Source organism: Macaca thibetana, chromosome 4 (assembly GCF_024542745.1).
Source record: "Macaca thibetana thibetana isolate TM-01 chromosome 4, ASM2454274v1, whole genome shotgun sequence".
Taxonomy (NCBI): Eukaryota; Metazoa; Chordata; class Mammalia; order Primates; family Cercopithecidae; genus Macaca; species Macaca thibetana.
Genome location: NC_065581.1, coordinates 137,126,910 through 137,147,203, shown reverse-complemented (window position 1 = coordinate 137,147,203; position 20,294 = coordinate 137,126,910). Strand labels below are relative to the sequence as shown.

Here is a 20,294-nt window from a genome sequence, read left to right as displayed (position 1 = left end):
TGATGTTAAATTTAAGATAAAGGTAACATTAACCCCATTTTAACTTTATTGTTACAAGTATATGTATACACATTTCTGTCAAAAATATGTTTCTAAAAGCTTAGAATTCCAAATTTGACTCTCTTAGAGCCAATTTTGTAATTGAGGCACTTCTAACTCATCTTCTTAAAAAATAAGGGACTGATCAACTAACTCTGGAGTATGTTTCGAAAATCTTTTCACTACACAACTAATAGCTGATTTGACTAGGCAGAGTTTTAAAAATGGGCTTACTGATTATTTACAAAACTATAATTATAAAAATGTTATAACTGAGATAAAAGGAAATCAGCTAAAAAAGTAGAAATCAAATTAACCTACCCAGGTTAATTAGCATCATACGCAAAGACTGGAACAACTTAGGGAATGAATCACTAACACTTCTCCCTACCTTTGTTTTAATAATAGGCAGTTGTACAGTCATCTTCTTAAGATGATATTTGTACTGCTGTTCTTAATAAAACAACTGTCTTGCTGACCTACTTTTTAGTTTATAGTAACATTCCAGTAAAATCTGAAAGGATAGAAACATTTATTTTCTTCTTTTCACTGAAAGGGAGATAGGTGCTTTATCTCCTCTGTGCTACTGAAAATCCTTGGAAAGTCTAAATATTTAAGTTCACCCTACAGAGGCTTTTTACTCGAGGGTTTAAAAAATCAGGGTAATTATTTTTGCTCATTACTAAAGCACTCACATGTAGAACTTGATAAAGAAAGTTTAAAAATAAGTTGTTCTAATTGGATGTTGTAGTACAATATCAAGATAATACTGATATGTAGATATATCTAGTATGTGTGTGTGTGTATATATATATACACACATACTACAGATATATGTATATCAATATATATACTATATATGTATATGATGTGCACATATATATGCACACATGTACATGTAAGTATGTGACATGTACATACATATGTATACATATATTCTATATCTAGTATAGATACACATACACACACACACACACACACACACACTACACGCATATCAACATATTCAAGTAAAATTTTACTTTCTTCAATACAGTGGATCCAAAGTCATTTCAGCCAGCATGTCACAACCTACTTATACATCAACTAGGTTTGAGTGACAAAAATTCGCCAAGCCAGAAATGATGCAGTATTTGTCAAAAAGATTGAACTGCACTTTCATATTAGTAAAGAATGGGCACACCAGCACTGCTAATCATGGGGCCATATGCTCAGGTCCTTCTCCTGTCATCCTATGGAGACACCTGAAGAGTGCATACACAGCATATGAGCACCAGGAACCATTAGGGTGAGGGACAACGAGAAGTAAGAGAGCAACAAAGGGAAGAATATAGAAATGTGCTCAACACACATTAGTTTACTTGCAAGTATGCCTGGGATTGGATGATGAAAACCAACAGTAAACTACATTTGATTCTGCCCTTAACATAATGCTCTGAGCTACCCATTCTGGGGAACAATTAAAATGCAGCTACAGAAATCACAATTCAACAAACCGATCACTCTTCATAAATCACATATTGAACAAATTTAAATACTTGTGAACACAAAACAATCTGCCACATATTTTTAAGTTGTCTCTGGGTCAAATCATTCCCAGTTTCTGCCCTTGAGCAGGGAGGCTTGAGTAATCAGAATAGTTCATGCAATAAGATACTAACATATACAATGCAATTTTTCCTACAAGATTATAATTTCTAAAAATGTGGTTGAAAGAAACTTACTTCAATTTCCAATTCAAGGAAATTATAGTATACTTATGACTCTCACAAGAGGAATTAAATCATGATGACACTTAAATCTGTATATCCTGCTCTCTGCCCTCTCTATGAACCATAAACCCAGAAAAATAACTGCCTAACCCAATGCCTCGTTTCTAAAAATAAGCACAGAGATTTTCCTTCTAAAACTTTCCCCAATGTTTGGGCCCTTCAAGTTAAAACCTGTCACTATATCTTAATGTTCCAAGCCAGAATTCACTTCCAATGTGTCACCAAATTCTACTGATACCTATCAAATCTCTTTCAACACCTGTCTCCTCATTGGAATTCATATCTCCTCTGCTTCAGTTCAAGCACTGATCAATTTTTGCTTAGACTGAAGTGGCAGCCTTCTAATCTCTCTGAAATCTCCTTTCAGTCCTTTTCTTAAACTATCACTAGAGAAATCTTTATAAAACACAAATTATTCTAAGCATTCCAATAAAAAATTCAAACAATTCATTATTTTAAAAATGTATTCCCTTACATAGAATATTTTAATGTATTATTTAAGAATTAAGATGAACTGATAGATGAATAAAAAGATGTAAAGGTAGATAAACATGTGATATAGCACATACCGCAAAGGTAAATTATAGTGGTGGACGTCTGAGTGTTCACCGTATAATTCCTTCAGATTTCTGCATGTTTGTAGTTTTTAAAATATTAGAGAAAAAATATATTTAATGAAATGACTTTTAATGTAGTATGGCTAATATTTACTATGGACTTCTTATGTGTCATACATTGTGCTAAGTAAGCACTCTGCAGTAGTCATCTCCATCGACATAAAGGAAAAATGTTTAATATTGTAAACATGTTTGTGGCTATCCAGAAATAAGAGCGAGTGGGAGGGAAAAGAAACCCTCATTTGTAGCACTTAAAATTTCAGTGCTGTAATATTGTCACTATGGTAAAAACTAGGAAGAGGTGAGAATTAGAGGATCATTATATGGTATTTCCAACGTACAGATAAAATAAACAAAAATAACCCAAGAATAGAAATAATGGTGTAATATATTAAAATAACTAGGAGGTTTAAGTGCATGTTCCTTTGTTTAAAATATACTTGTAAATATATATAATTTATTTCAAAATAATCATTTTAAAACCAGCTGGCAAAATTCCTGTAAATTTAATGAATTCATTGTAAGCTTTAGTACATGCCCAACTAGCTCAAAAATATCAAATTGGGCAGGATCAGTTATTGATTTTTATTTTATAGATGAAGAAGTGAAACATTAGATTAAATTATTTGTACATTAGTAAGGATTACAGCGAGATTTGAACCTAGACACTACTGGCTCTCAAACCTTAAAATAACCAATTTTACTGATTGGCTGCTTGATGAAATTATACTCATATTTTAGAGATGTTTTGTGCACTCATAGAGCCTAAAAGCACATCTATTATACAGCTTATTGGTTTAATTATTAACTTGCATGTCTACCTTCTAGCCTTTCTGGGCAGCTCAACACAGAAATGCATTCAGGCAGCCTCAGTTTGCATTTATGAGTTTACATTAGTGCCGGACACATAGCAAGTACTCAGTACTTGTGAGCTACTGTAATCATATTCTCTAGACTTTGAGTAGCTACAGAACAGAGTTTTCATCTTAGAATATCCAGTAATTTAGACAGAGTCTGGAATACAGGAGATACTCATGGAAAAGAAAAGTTGAAAATTGCAATACAAATGATAGTCTTGGTTTTTCTCATACAATAGCTGTTTGATATTGATCAAATCACTTCCCTATTGAGACTAAATGCCCAGAATGATGATTAATAAAGGAGTTGGACTTGATTAATTATAAACTACTTTCTTGCACTAAAACCATATGACTGACCTTGATGTTGTCAGTAAAGCGCATTGATACAATACTTTCAAAAAGTAGTTAAACAGTATTTGTCAAGAACTTTTCAGTTACATGGAAAAAAGGTACATTCACGATCTTCACGCAGCGTTTTCAATGGCCAATCGTGAGAGTTAGTTCAAACTTTCAGTGACATAAGAATGGTTATATATATTCAGATATATATGTATATATCCAACAGAATATTAAGCAGTCATTTAAAGTGATGGTGATAATGTCCTGTAGAAACACAGGAAATGGGTTTGCATGATGGCAATTACAATAAGCAGAATATAAAACTGTATATACTTTGTACTTCACAACTAAAATACTCTTAGGCACAGAGAAAAATAATAGTGCATTGATAAAAATGACAATAGTTTTGTAAACATTCTAAAATAATGAGTTTTTTTCTAAATTCTAGTTGTAACATTTGATGTATTATTTTAATATATACATAATTTATAAAAATAATTTGGGTACATAAACTCTGTGCAGTCTTTACAGAATATGGGACTTCCAGCAAGGGCCCTCCAAAGAAATCAAGCTTACGGATAGCTAGTTCACCCATGTCACATTTTCTCCACCTAAACAGAATGGAGTTGGCTGTTGTAGAAAGAAAACCCTAAATCAGTATCTGCCCCCTACCCCAAATAAAAGCACAACATCCAAACATGCATAATGCACACACATGCATGAAATGCAAAATTTGCTGGAGGAGAGAGATGGAGAATCAGGAAGGAGGGCTCTGGAACAATGAATCTGCTTTAATATTCTTCACTAATATAATTTTTAAGGTGGTATCTAAATTTTTAAAATTACTCTTAAAAGGAGAGTGTGTGCAGATATATATATATATATATATATATATATATATATATATATGCGCATATGTGTGTATATTCCTTGTATTAGCAGAAGGTATTATAAGTTCATGTGTAACAAAAATATGATTTTCAGTAAATTTTGGGTAGGTTGAATAACAAGACAGAATATAGCAACTGCTTAAAATAATTTAACCAACAGGTAATAATACACTGTTTTCTGATTGCTTATTATGATTTTGTTGTAGTGAGGGACTATGTAGAAGTGGGAAATAATAACATAGCCAAAGAACGAAAGATGAGTTCTTTAAACTCAACTTCACTGAGATGGTTTGGCTGAGACAATTAAAATGGACATCACTCAATGATTTCTAGGCCATATCATATGTAGTGACAGCTGAATTTGCACAGATCTTGCTTAGGGTGATATAAACGGCATGAATTTCTGCCCTTTGAAGTTCATTTTTTACTGGGTTCATGAAGTCTACTATAAATTAGAAGACATGGGATTAGAATTCACTCATTTTCTCTTTCCTTGGAATATGTTTTTTTCCTTCTGCAGTTTACATTCAGGTTGGTGGAAAGGAAAGAGGATTGAAGAGTTATCCTCTGGTGATTATTAGCTATGATAAGGCCATATCTTGCAGGAAGACAATGAAGACCAGAAAGTGAGATCCTAAGCTGATGATTCCATGTAGGTATGAGTCAAATTAAATGATGAAAATAATGAGATTCATCCATATGTCATTTTTTTTTCCATCAATAAATGGCACAGAATGACCAATACTCCCCCAAAATGCTAATTATACCTAGGATGGGTATGGATAAGTGAGACCAAAAAATAAATATGAAGCTGTCCTCCTCCCCCAACAACGTCTACCAAGAAAATATGACTGCATTTTATTTCTGTCAGAACCTGATTTAGAGATTTCTTTCGTATTTCAAAGCAAAGAAAACAAATTACAATTCAACAAAAGATATGAATTAGGAGTGAAAATTGAAGACAGAAGTAAATTCTCTAGGTAAAGAGAAAGAAAATCAAGAGCAAGTCTATACCTCATAGTGACCCCAATGGCACCATCAAAGAAAAGTCTCAAATCACAGGCTGGATCTCTTGAACCTGTCTTTGTGACTAACACATCCCTTACAGTTTGATGCCTGGATCTACATCTTTAAAATTCGATCTAGGTCATTGTCTTCATCATATCCTCCTGGTGTTATCATCATTTAAGATATTATAAATACACCATTTTACTTTTAAAGCCATTTCTACTTCCTGATATCAAATAAAAAACCTACGACTTGAGGGGAAAGAACATTTCACGAGGCTGATGCTGTTATTCAAATCATTTCTACCTGAAGATTTATTGTAGTTATACAAAATTCAATAAAAACAAATGAAGCCAATAAAAAGAGTACTTAATGGTACAGTTAACAGACTCAGCATGTGGTACAGTACTATGAATAAATAAATACGGTGTCATTAACACTGGTTACCAACTGCTTTTTACCAGTCAGATGACACAATTTTAAGCTGAAAATAACCCAACTCTATTAGTAAAGATAATTACATTGCTACTGATGATACCACTTATAAGGAAATGTGCCATGAATTGGAATGTATGACTAACTGTACAACCTACTCCTGAGGTAAAACCCAAAAGGTACTGGGAAAGGCTATTTCATGTTTGTTCAACTTTCATGACTCTTATGCTGGGAACTCCTAACATAATAGACCATTAGCAGAATGTACAGGTGTTGATTACCTTATAAGTCAGTCTGTCTGTCTCTGTCTCTCAATTTCCATATAAATTTAGAATAACATTTTTATACTCCCATGAACCCCAGAAGTTTAAAAAAAACACAAACAACTTTGATGATTTAAATTAGAATATGAACTATATCTTTCATTTTAATACCTCCATCTGTCCATATAGATTTCCTACTTGTGAGTAGAAGGAAAAGAGGGAAGGCAAACCATCCTTATGGTGACTACTGCCTGGACATTGTTTCATGCATTATTTCACAAGTAAGGAATTATGGATAAGGCCATGGCTTTGTTCAATGGAAACATTAAACCAACTTTGTTTAGAAAAATTAATAGTGCTTGGGAAAAATTATTTTTGGTCAGAAATTATCTCTCTATTCTTTGGATTACTGTTATATTTTTATTGTATCATTTATTATATTTTTGTTATGTTTTTTACTATTATACTTTAAGTTCTAGGGTACATGTGCACAACGTGCAGGTTTGTTACATATGTATACTTGTGCCATGTTGGTGTGCTGTACCCATCAAGTCGTCAGCACCCATCAACTCATCATTTACATCAGGTATAACTCCCAATGTAATCCTTCCCCCCTCCCCCTCCCCATAATAGGCCCCCAGGTGTGATGTTCTCCTTCGCAAGTCCAAGTGATCTCATTGTTCAGTTCCCACCCATGAGTGAGAACATGCGGTGTTTGGTTTTCTGTTCTTGTGATAGTTTGCTGCTGAGAATGATGGTTTCCAGCTGCATCCATGTCCCTACAAAGGACACAAACTCATCCTTTTTGATGGCTGCATAGTATTCCATGGTGTATATGTGCCACATTTTCTTAATCCAGTCTGTCACTGATGGACATTTGGGTTGATTCCAAGTCTCTGCTATTGTGAATAGTACCGCAATGAACATATGTGTGCATGTGTCTTTATAGCAGCATGATTTATAATCCTTTGCATATATACCCAGTAATGGGATGGCTGGGTCATATGGTACTTCAAGTTCTAGATCCTTGAGGAATCACCATACTGTTTTCCATAATGGTTGAACTAGTTTACAATCCCACCAACAGTGTAAAAGTGTTCCTATTTCTCCACATCCTCTCCAGCACCTGTTGTTTCCTGACTTTTTAATGATTGCCATTCTAACTGGTGTGAGATGGTATCTCATTGTGGTTTTGACTTGCATTTCTCTGATGGCCAGTGATGACAAGCATTTTTTCATGTGTTTGTTGGCTGTATGCATCTCTTCTTTTGGGAAATGTCTGTTCATATCCTTTGCCCACTTTTTGATGGGGTTGTTTGTTTTTTTCTTGTAAATTTGTTTGAGTTCTTTGTAGGTTCTGGATATTAGCCCTTTGTCAGATGAGTAGATTGCAAAAATTTTCTCCCATTCTGTAGGTTGCCTGTTCACTCTGATGGTAGTTTCTTTTGCTGTGCAGAAGCTCTTTAGTTTAATGAGATCCTATTTGTCAATTTTGGCTTTTGCTGCTGTTGCTTTTGGTGTTTTAGACATGAAGTCTTTGCCCATGCCTATGTCCTGAATGGTATTACCTAGGTTTTCTTCTAGGGTTTTTATGTTATTAGGTCTAACATTTAAGTCTCTAATCCATCTTGAATTAATTTTCGTATAAGGAGTAAGGAAAGGATCCAGTTTCAGCTTTCTACTTATGGCTAGCCAATTTTCCTAGCACCATTTATTAAATAGGGAATCCTTTCCCCATTTCTTGTTTTTCTCAGGTTTGTCAAAGATCACTGCTCAGTGAAATAAAAGGGGACACAAACAAATGGAAGAACATTCCATGCTCATGGATAGGAAGAATCAATATCGTGAAAATGGCCCTACTGCCCAAGGTAATTTATAGATTCAATGCCATCCCCATCAAGCTACCAATGAGTTTCTTCACAGAATTGGAAAAAACTGCTTTAAAGTTCACATGGAACCAAAAAAGACCCTGCATTGCCAAGGCAATCTTAAGTCAAAAGAACAAAGCTGGAGGCATCACGCTACCTGACTTCAAACTATACTACAAGGCTACAGTAACCAAAACAGCATGGTACTGGTACCAAAACAGAGATATAGACCAATGGAACAGAAAAGAGTCCTCAGAAATAATACCACACATCTACAGCCATCTCATCTTTTGCTATGGTTATAACACTAGCCTGTCAATTCCTTAAGAGTAGGAATGTTGTCTTCTCAATGTTTTATCTTTGGCAGTCCTGTGTGTGGCAATGTGTACAACTTGGGCCCTCACTAAAATTTGTGAAATAATTAAACATCCCATCTGATACACAGTAGCTCTTGAAGTTATCTCCAATCTCTCATGATTTTCCCTTCCAATCTAATGTATTATACCATTTTTTTATGTGTATTAATATTGCACAATTCACATATTTGAAAAAGTAATTCAAACAATGAAGTTATTCACTTAACACATATCTTTAAAATCCCCTTATAAAAGAACCTTCCTGATTATTATGAATAATATTTTCTAGGAATTTATGGATTTCCTGTTTCTGATTTGAAATGGAAAAGATGCTATGGAGTAGACTACAACTATATTTATATATATGTAAGCATGTTTTCACGATCTCTCTGCTTCTAGTCCTTCCTTAACTTCCAGAGATGGGATGATCCTTTTACAAACAAATCTAGTAATGTCAGTCTGTATCATACAAACAACTAGGCAACAGGTGGATTATGTTATACTTAGCTGCAGCTCACCTGCCATCCTCAGTTCTACCACAAGCACAGAGTTAGCCAGTAATCCACCTGTCCATCTATTTTCAGAAACCCAAAAATATCACCAGTGTTTACTAGGAGGTAAAAACATGTAGTTTGCTCTCATTTTATTCATTTCACTTTGCATTTACTCTTTTTATAGATCTGGTCCCTAGTGACTCCTAGGAGCTTAAGTGCGAGACATTGGTTGTATAACTTTGAAGACCTATTAATTAACACAGTACTGTTAACAAAGAAAGAAGCCAACAGAAGTTCTTTTCTGAATAAATATTTTTCAAACAGAAATATTCTCTACAGAATCTAAAAACCAAAAATTAGGTTATTACTCACAAAAAAGAAATCAAAAATGGGATTTTATTCTTAGATTCCTAAGAAAATTGAAGAACTGCTTCCATTACTTTTCCTAGGGCTTTTTACCTTTAGTTTTTTTTATTTCAATAATAATAATAGCATTGCCTTTTAAATTTCTTGCTCATAAAAAATAAAAAGCCATATAAAGATCATATATAAGCAGTTCATACATTTCAAAAAAATTTAAAGCAAGCATTGATATAAGCCAACAATTTAAATCAAATAGTAAGTCATCCTTATATTGTGAAACCGAACCAATTCTTGGAAGAGTTGTTTATTTTGTTTTAACCTCTAGGCTGAGTGTTAACGGTTACTAGTCTTTGTGATTGATAACTATCTTAAACCACAGCAAAAATCAATATATGGTACCGTTTTGCTGATGGTGCTATAGACTAAAAGCTAAAATTTAACTTCTCACTTTGTGGTTTCTGATATATGCCTGAGTATTATTTTGTTTTGTTTTTCCTTCCATTTTGGATTTAGGACAAGAAAAAAATGCATTTTCAGTAAATGCTTACTTTTAAAATAAGACACTCTCCTTTTCACTGCTTCATATATCTAAATGCTTCATTGAAAATTGCCAAGAGCATTGAACTTCAATATAAGAGTAGAGAGTAGTTTTCCCAACTGCGTAAATGTATTATGTTCTGGACACTCTGAACTCTTGACCTTCCCTATGAGAGAGATGCTGCTAAAATGTCAGTTAATCATAAAGCAGTTCCACAATGGGTTACCCAGAAGCAGAAGGCAATTTAAAAGAGCAATTTTAACATGCAATTGCCAAAGCATGCAACACAGACAATTTCTGATGATGGCATATTTTATTTCCATTTAATAAGAGAAAGAGAAACAGTATTTGCCTAGCTTCTATACCAGATGGTATACCCAGAGGAAATAGACACACCGAAAAAAAGCAAGCATACTTTCTCTGATTGTTCATTGGAGTTTTTGAATTACTTCCCTTTTAAGACAGCTTCGCATTTATACCCTTTTAAAAATTTCTGAAGTGCCTGAAGAAACATTATGTGAACAATAGTATGGGTCAGGGTATAAAGTAACAGTGAAATAATCATATCTCTCAGGTTCCTAGAGAAGCATGAGGTAGGCCTCAGTGGCTTCAGCCTTCGGAGGCTGTAATTACCACCTCTCCTAAGTCAGAGACCCTGAAGCAACTAATTGCAGTTACCAAATGATTATAATGCACTTTGGAAGGAAAAAAAAAATAGCTTTGGTAACCAGACAGGATATTTTCAGAAAAGGATAAAATAATACACTTCTATACTTTAACTGTTTAAAGTATTGAAAACACAGCATATATTTGAGAGTTAAGCACTGATCAATTGGGCTTTCAATAAATTTGAAGTTGCAAACATTAACCTATGTTTTCTCAGAGAATAAGTTAGCCACGCAGACTCCATTTTTTAAAATGTACATCTCTTCCAGATCTTATTTGTTGTGCTGTTATTTACTCATGCTATACTATTATAAGAGGGAGGAAATTACCTATGAATAAGAGGAATAAGTATTAAGGCCATTAAAGTCTGAGAAAAGGAGTTGAGGCCCATCTGTCTGATATTGGACAAGTCAATGTTTTGTTTTTGTTTCCTGGGTCTTAAATTTACCAACTAAAAAGTGAGAAAATAATATATCTAACTCACAGGATTGGTGTGAAAATAAAATATCATGATAGATTCAATTCATACGTTGATTCTACAGTAGCATTAATCAATACTTAGCCACAAAAAAAATCTACATTTTCATTTGAAAATGTAAAATTTATTAATATAAATAAGGAAAACCTTTGTATTGACTTGCTGGAAAATTATGTATTGACAGATTTCCCTCAGATAAACACTTACTATTATCAGAAATAAAAGGTCAATGCCTCAAATACCTTAAAATGGAATTTTAAAAACAGTAAATTGTAAGTAATTTACTTATTGATTGGTACTTATTTTTAAAGCCACCTAGTCTAACATGCTGAGACTATTAAAATAGCTGCTTCAAAATAATAAACATTTATTCAGTCAGATGATATTAATGGCAAATTCTACAGCTGTAACATGGAATAGTCCCAGTCCTAATTAAAAAAGAATGGTTTATAAGTCTAGTATTCAGTTCCTCTTATAGAACCAGTATTTAGGCATGCAGAATTTAACAGAATTAGATGGTAACTTCCTCCAAAGGTTATGTTTGGAGTCTCAGAGGTATTTCCCAAGATTACGAAGCATTTAAAGTTTCTGCAATCTGTAGTAAAATTCACTTAATATCATAGTTAACATAAACTGTGTTCTATTCGTTGATATGAGCTTCTGGGCTGAGGCCAATAGTGGTACTGGTAATTTCAAGTCTGGGGGACCCGAAAATTGGGGAAAGAGAAATGGATCTTAAAGAAGGGAAGTAGATGGACATACATCATGATGCTAACTATCATTGACTTTTTACTTAATTATACTATATACATCAATTATGTTCCATGTCTCCTTTTTATAGACTGTTTAAAAATTAATACAACATATACTTACATAAGCTTCTCTTTCTTTTCTAATAATAGAGCAAGATTAGTAGACATTCCTGATGAAATAGTAACCATGGTTCCTCTCAAATTTGCAGAAAAATCTAGTCTATAAGTACTTCCCTCCCCCAAAATCTTGCAGACATACCTTATGAGGACATTAATTAGCTATAGTAAACATGTGTGATAAAGACTCATTACATGTGAAAGATAGTTTTAAAAACAAACTTAATACCATTGGGAGTAAAACTACAAGTGACTGAGCCTGAAAGCATTTTATGTCACAAAGAATACACAAATTAAATGTTTCTCAGAAAAGGAATCAGATAAAAAGACTAGTATAATTCCAAAATATCAAGGCATTTATAAGTTAGAAAGCAGCTATGGGCCAGGCACGGTAGCTCACAGCTGTATTTCTAGCACTTTGGGAGGCCGAGGTGGGTGGATCACTGTAGATCAGGAGTTCGAGACCAGCCTGGCCAACATGGTGAAACCCATCCCTACAAAAATACAAAAATTAGTCGGGCATGGTAGCGCGTATCTGTAAACCCAGCTTCTCGGGAAGCTGAGAGAGGAGAATTGCTTCAATGCGGGAGGCAGAGGCTGCAGTGAGCCAAGATCGCGCCACTACACTCTAGCCTGGACAACAGAGTGAGACAAGAAAGCAGCTATGAGTGTAAGTTAATTATCCTCTATCGCCTCTCACATAGATAAGGCTATTCTCAGAATAAACTACTTCAAAGCACTTTATAGTAATATTTTTACTTAAACAGTCTAACGTCCACTCAGAACATAAGCATAGGGATAAATCAATATTCATTAACATGTTTTATCCACTTAATACGGTAAGCCAGTTATAAAACACATTATTTACATGCAATTGGCTTTAAAACACAACATTATTTACATGTAATCTCCATGGCTTTCACATCTGGAACCAATTTCAAATAATTCCTAAGTTAAACAAAAGTTACATTATATTAACAATACACTGTGTGGTAATGCTAATTTTTTAAAGATCTATTTTGACAAAAATAAAAAACAAAGCAGGTGAAATACTTAGAAGAAAGCAGTTTGGGCAAAGGAAGTCAAGAGGGAAACCAATGGAACACCAAATTGTCAACATTGTTACAATTTATATATACATTATAAATTTATATATATGTAGAAAAGTATAATTTTATTAGAAAACATATGTATGCAATATTTTTAGTAAAATTGACTCCATAATTCAATTTTGCATATTAGCATGGGATATTAATTTTGGAATAGAGAGTGAACTACTTTTTAGTTTCCAAATTGCTTCCTCTTTAAATGATTTCTCTGAGTAGTTGAGATTATGGAGTCAACTTGCCTCTCCCTTGGGAAGTTTACCTTCTATCATAGAAACAATTTGTCACATGACCTCGATTGAAAGGACATAGTTATACAGAATATTTGAAAAGCAAATTGTGAGATTTAGGCTGAGCCATGGAGATTTACCCAACATCTTCTATCTTAAGCTCCTTTTCAACCACCAGATAAATGTATACAGCAATCAGCAAATTATTGGACTCTCTATCATCTAAGTCTCAGGCTAACAGTTGAGAAGTTAAATTTCCTATTAGTGAATATCTTTCAGCAAGAGCTTTTGATATATAAGTATTATTCTGGATTAAAGAATTTTTATTCTTTAATACATCAGGTAACCGAATGGATTTTGCTTGGATTGTAGCTCAGTACCCCGGTGGGTAGCCCAACGATACTGTCAATGACAAACAGATGCTCAAGAAACAAAAGACAAAATACACACTACACTAAAACTGTACTCAAGTAACTTAGATATTTAAACTCTTGGCTTTTAATTCATAGCTAACAATTCCTCCCATTATAACATGGTAAAGAACCAGGATGTGTGGTTATATATAATTTTTCATTTTTATTTTTTGTGTTTTCTCCATATGCTATTATTTTCACTACTCAGTTTTAGTCATGAGGAAGGCAATAGAAAGGCTTAAAATGTAAGGAAAATCTCTCTGTGTTCTGCAGCCGGGTGTCAAGCTCCCGAGGTTGTCCTCAACAACAGGACATTCCGAAGAAAACAGTTATCTCACCGAGGCATCGTCCAGACTAACTTTTCTTTTCCATATTATAAGAAGTGGCCTTTACACTGACTATAACAAAATTACTGAGGGATAGAATTTCCACATGATAAAAAACGTATTCGGTATTTGCTTGAACTACATTGATCTTTTCTCCTAATAATACTTTCAATTACAGCTATCAGAGATTTTTGGACTGAATATGTAGCAGGCTCACCAAAATTACCATGCCAATAAAAGACTCTAGATTCATAATAATCATGGATTGATAATAGAGAAGCACTCCCATGTTCTCAAATCAGTCAAATTATGACATAATGAAGGTGATGATTTACCTAATTCATTGGAACTCTTACTAGTGTGACTATATCATATATCAAATAAGGAGAACCTTCAATACTGCATGTATTAATGTGTCTTATGCTAGATTCCTTCACAAGTTAGAAAGGCCTGCTACTCAGTCTTACCTGCGCATTTTGTTCTGGTGATTAGTGGAGGTCCTGGGAGCCCCGTTCCACCTTCACCAGGTCTTGTAAGTAGAACTCGGATCTCATATTCGGTATCTGGATCTAAATGCCATAATTTGTAAGTTGGAGCATTGACTGCATGGGTTTCTGTCCAGGATCCTGATGTCATTCGGTACTCTACTTCTTTTAGGATGATAGGACCATCGCCAATGATCGAATTGGCATTTAGTTGGATCAGCAAATATGTAGGCCCAACACCAAGCAGCTGAGGAGGAGCAATGGGTCTTGGTGGTTCTAGGAGAGATGAGTGTGCACTTCAATTAGTAAGATTTAAAATAATCACAGATATATTAATGTCTAATAAGGTTTAAATGCTTAATAGAACATTTATTAGAAATGCATACTAAATACTTAAAAGAAAACTAGAATGTGCATGATGTGACAATTGTACTTTTATAGAACATGTAAGTTTGCAGGTACATATGACCATTTTAACATATTTTTTCTTTTATTGAAAACACATTTTTTTTTTCAGGAGATAAACTTGTAAAGGCACAGTATACAAAGGAAATAAAAATAAAATATTTAGATATGGATAGCTCTAATTAGCTTCTAAGAGAGTAGAGTTGATCTTTCACAATTTATTTCATTCATGAACTATGACCAAGAGGTATTTTTCTGTTTGCTTTCCTTGCTACTTCTTCACAGTTTCTACAGATGAGTAAAGGAAGAAAGAATAGCATAACTGAACTCAGAAACTGATGCCGGGTGCTAACTTGTTTCCACAAACCTGCCTCACAGTATGACAAACTTAAATTTACACCTAGGCACAATCACAAATCACTAAACATCAGTGGCTTTTGGGAGCAGCATAAGATAAGGCAATTCACCAACTATTAAACTCAAATGTCAAAGGCACACTATAATTTAATTTTTGATATCTTAAGATATTTTGCTTGAAAGAAACTTTGGAAAACATTACTTCAATGTTTGGATTTACAGAAATTATGAATGACATATTAAGGCACGTTTTTTCTTTCATTAGAACAATGTCACTGAAATGAGACACTGAACTTTATGAGACACTGAACTTTATGAAGGACTCAACAGCTATAGCTCTGTTCGTATGGTCTTTCCAAAAGGAGTAATAAGTCAAGAAGTTCTCTGAATTCATGGAACACTTCTCACTTTTCTTGGGAAAGTCAAAAGACCTAAAGAAAGTGTTAATCTTAATAAAGTAGTAATTGCTCAAAAATTGATTTAAAAGTTTTTTTTTAAGAGTTGGAGCAAAACACATAAAGTAAAACTATTAAACACAATCACAAAATGCTCCCTCATCCCAATCCACTCCAGGTATGGGGTGGACTGAAGAAGGCACAAATAGAGGGAAGTCATGAGCACATAATCAATATCTTTCTAGTCGGATTTTTTATTTCAATGGCAATGCATTGCATGAAAAAAAAATAATGCAAACAAGGCCTGTAGACAGGTTTAACCTTCGTATGCCAGTTTAAATGAAACAAGAATGTTCAGGTGCAGACCAGGATTTTCTTGTTAAACCTGACTGTATAAAAGTATAGTTTTCTAGCATAAAAGCCTCTGACTTACAAACAACCTTAAAATTAGGAATAAGATTACCTAGTCTGTACTGCTACACAGGCTAAAGTAATTTTCAAGAAGATTCTTTCAAAATTCATATGGACAAACATTAACTGAGTAGCTATTAATTGTTAGGCTGTCCTACACATTGGGTATCCATATAACATTGTAGGGGAGACACTGTAAAAAGAAATCAATGAATTCATTATTTTAAACTGAAATTTATATAGAAAAAAAGACTGCTAAATCACGAATGTGATATCAATACTTTTCTGTCCAAAATCACTTGAAGGACATAAGTTACTCCTCACAAGTACTCATGGCTCATTATGGCAATAACTTTTAAACTAATTATTGGTAGAACCACATGACCTTGGGATTCACTGTGCTCATGTTTAAAACAAAAACAAAACTAAGATCAAAGATGATAACATATGCTATATGAAGTGCAAACATTTATAATTTCTATAGAAAAGTGGTTAACACATGATTTATAAACTTTAACTACAACATCCATTCCTGATAGTTTGCAAATTGTTTAAACAATATGTAGTCAAAATTGCATAGCAGGTGAAGTCTTTCCATTTTCACAACTGAATTCAATGGAGAAGTTATTCACAAAAGAAAAAAGTTTCAATGAAATAAACAGTTTAGAATTTTCATTTATGAACTACAGAAAGACAGAACTAGACATTTCATACCATGAAATTTTACCAGCTGCTCTAACAACTTTTATACTCAGAGTTTTAAAAAGTTTTCATAGACAGGGAGAAAGTTGATGTATTCTCAAACCCTAAACTAAAATGAAACTGAATCGAGAAATGAACATAATAGAAAAAAATGTAAATGTCTTCCGAGATTACCTAAATGCTGCACATATTTTAAGAAGCAGTCTGTATTTTGTGAATAAACTGAGTTGCCTCATATGTGCAATGTTTGTTTTCATTCCAGATGGCTCATATACTAACTAATTTAAGTAGGAGAGAATGCTAAATTTACAGCTCACTAGGGTTCTACCCCAGTGTAGGGGTAGAATAAACAGGAACAATGTGCCAAGTGAATTATACATAACAAAACATGGTTAATCATAAATTTATAGATATTCCGAAACCTGAACTTATGTGTGTATATCAAATGTTGAATCTCACCAATCAAAACTCTGCACACTATTGCTATGGAAAATAAGGAGAAAACTTAAGAGGAGAGCAGAAGATGAGAGAGGAAGGAAAGAAAAAATAGCCATACCACAACATAAGAAACAAGTGAAAGAAAGAAGAGAAATAAGTGAAGAAGTAAAGCATAACATTAATTCCAACATTTCTATTTTTAGGGAAGTGACATATAAAAGAAAACAAAAATTTGTAGTCTGGAAACCTAATTAGAAAAAATGCTTACATATTAATAGCGGTGTAATCTTAAATATATTATTTAACTTCATATTATAATTTCCTCATCAGTGCACTAGGCATTATTTGAAGAATTTTTAAAGACTCAACTCCTAAATACAACAAGCCCTGTGTGATGCTAGGTTGCTTTGTTCTGTTTTGCCATATAGCATATACATTTTAACAATGAAAATAAATATTCAACACTAGTGTTGTTTGTACATGAAGAAATGAGTTTGATGTAATCAGTCAAGACTTGGTCAGGCCGGGCGCGGTGGCTCAAGCCTGTAATCCCAGCACTTTGGGAGGCCGAGACGGGCGGATCACAAGGTCAGGAGATCGAGACCACAGTGAAACCCCGTCTCTACTAAAAATACAAAAAATTAGCCGGGCGCGGTGGCGGGCGCCTGTAGTCCCAGCTACTCAGGAGGCTGAGGCAGGAGAATGGCGGGAACCCGGGAGGCGGAGCTTGCAGTGAGCCGAGATCGCGCCACTGCACTCCAGCCTGGGCGACAGCGTGAGACTCCGTCTCAAAAAAAAAAAAAAAAAAAAAAAAAAAAAGACTTGGTCAGAAGGGTAATAGTTCACTCTGGCCAGTTTTCCATCTTACTTGCCATGGTCAGGCCAAAAATGGGGGCAATCCAGCAATCAAAGCAATTGCTCATTGGAAATGTGGCAATGTTAAGAGAGACTTAAAAGCATATATATTGATTAACAGCATGATTTTCAGATGTAAAATCTAGCATTAATGAGGTTAATATACCACTACATATTAAATTTTTATGTTGGAGGTAAAAAGTAGCTTTATATTAACATATGTATTTTGTTTTCAGGCCCTTGAGAACAATGGGGCTTATTTATAAAATCTCTATTCATTTCCACAAATTATGCATGAATTTTAATCAGTTCACAAATGAACAAGTAATTGTTCTGCAGCAATATTAATATTCTTCATAACTTAATACACAACCAGACCCAGAGGTGTGGTGCGAATAAATCCCAGTTGTACAGGAGGTATCAACTGAAGCATGCAATCCCCAAACTATAAGATAAACTTTGCCAATGTTACCAATTAACTTTCAATTAATGACTTACATTCATTATTCTAGATCTGAACCTATTATAAAACCCCAATTATATATTCAAATTGTTTTATTTGTTTTTATTTCAAATAATTTTTAAAAGTGTCTTGAAATCAAGCAAATCATTATGAAACAATATTCCCATTCCTTTATTCCTAATATAATGCTATTTTACAAACACATGTGTCACTTACCAAAATTCAGTTAATTAATAAAATGCAGAATAAGAAATAGAAGCTACAAATCCAGAAAAAGTCAGCACAAAGTAAATGTCAAGGCAAAAAACACTTCTACATTTAGTTTCTCAATTAGATAAATTAAATACCTCTCAATCCTACCTCCTTCCTAAGGGTTTTATTTGTCAATGGGGCCTTGACATAAAGTATCCTAGGATCAGTCCTACCACTATAGAAGGAGGCAATGATAGTACATTATTCTCCGATGACTGCTGCAACAAATTACTACAGACTTGGTGACTTAAAACAACAGACATTCTCTCCAAGTCCTGGAAGCCAGAAATCTGAAATCAGTACCACTTGATCAAAATCAAGCTGTCAGAAGGCCATACTTCCTACAAAGGCTCTAGGAAAAAATCAGTTGATTGAGTCTTCTAACTTCTGGTGGAAGCTGGTATTCCTGTCTTGTGGCCACATCCCTCCAAATTCCTTTCATTTGTTCACATTGCCTTCTCCTCTCCTGTCTGTAGTCAAATCTCCCTCTGCCTTCCATATGGATATGGATGCTTGTGATTGCCGTTAGGGCCCATACGTATAATCCAGGATCTTCTCACAATTTCAACATCCTTAACTTAATCACATCTGCAAACATCATTTTTCCATATAAGGAACATTCACAGGTTCCAAGGATTAGAATCTACTTGGGGGGCATTTTTCAGCCTACCACAGACATGATTTCATCCCTCCTCCTGCCAGATATTTCAACTCCACTTTTTCGCCAGTTTGGTAGAAAGCTTGTGAGCAGAAAATACTTCACCTATGAAAGTTTCTGAGCTGGGTCCAGAGTAGCAGATTATTTAAAAGTTAATAATGTATCTATATCTTTTTTTTTTTTTTTTTTTTTGAGACGGCTCATCTGTTATCCAGGCTGGAGTGCAATGGAGAAGTCTCGGCTCACTGCAACCTCCGCCTCCTGGGTTCAAGCTATTCTCCTATTCTCCTGCCCCAGCCTCCCAAATAGCCAGGACTACAAGTGCACACCACCACACCTGGCTAGTTTTTGTATTTTTTAGTAGAGATGGGGTTTCACTATATTGGCCAGGTTGGTCTCAAACTCCTGACCTTGTGATCCGCCCACCTTGGCCTCCCAAAGTGCTGGGATTACAGGTGTGAGCCACCACACTCGGCCCATATTTTTCTTTTTACTATTTATTGTAAAAGGGAATAACAGAGATGATGAAAATTATGTTTTACAGGAGTCCATTGCTCCATTAACACATTCAACACTAGAATATTTGCCTTGGAGATGGAATATTTTTTATTTGCTACCATTTGTTTACTTAAATGAAAGAATCACTCTGAAGTCAATTTTACTCTGTTTCTTTATAATTTACCTCACTAAAATTTTTATCCAGTTCTGGTTCCTGTTAGACAACAAATTCACAATGCTTCTCATTGTTTAGTTTTCTTTCCCACTACCTACTGGAAGTACAAGAAAATGGACATGAGGGAGGTTAAGGGGAGGAAGAATGACATCATTGGTCCATCTAATTCAGGCATTTATCAGCTACACTACAATAATTTTTAAATGATTTTAACTTATGTCAACAAGTTGGTAACACAATTTAATAAATTCTTGAGCATTTCAAGAAACT

The 20,294-nt window shown here is 34.2% G+C and overlaps 1 protein-coding gene across 12 annotated transcripts in view; it reads right to left on the bottom strand.

The window, feature by feature from the left end:
- Nucleotides 1-20,294, bottom strand: part of PTPRK (protein tyrosine phosphatase receptor type K) — a 566,799-nt gene that overhangs the window by 210,386 nt on the left and 336,119 nt on the right. For all 12 annotated transcript variants that reach the window (XM_050788294.1, XM_050788297.1, XM_050788302.1 and 9 more), the window contains exon 7: nt 14,398-14,691. In XM_050788294.1, the coding sequence (XP_050644251.1) occupies nt 14,398-14,691 (294 nt within the window). The remainder of the gene's footprint in view (nt 1-14,397; nt 14,692-20,294) is intronic.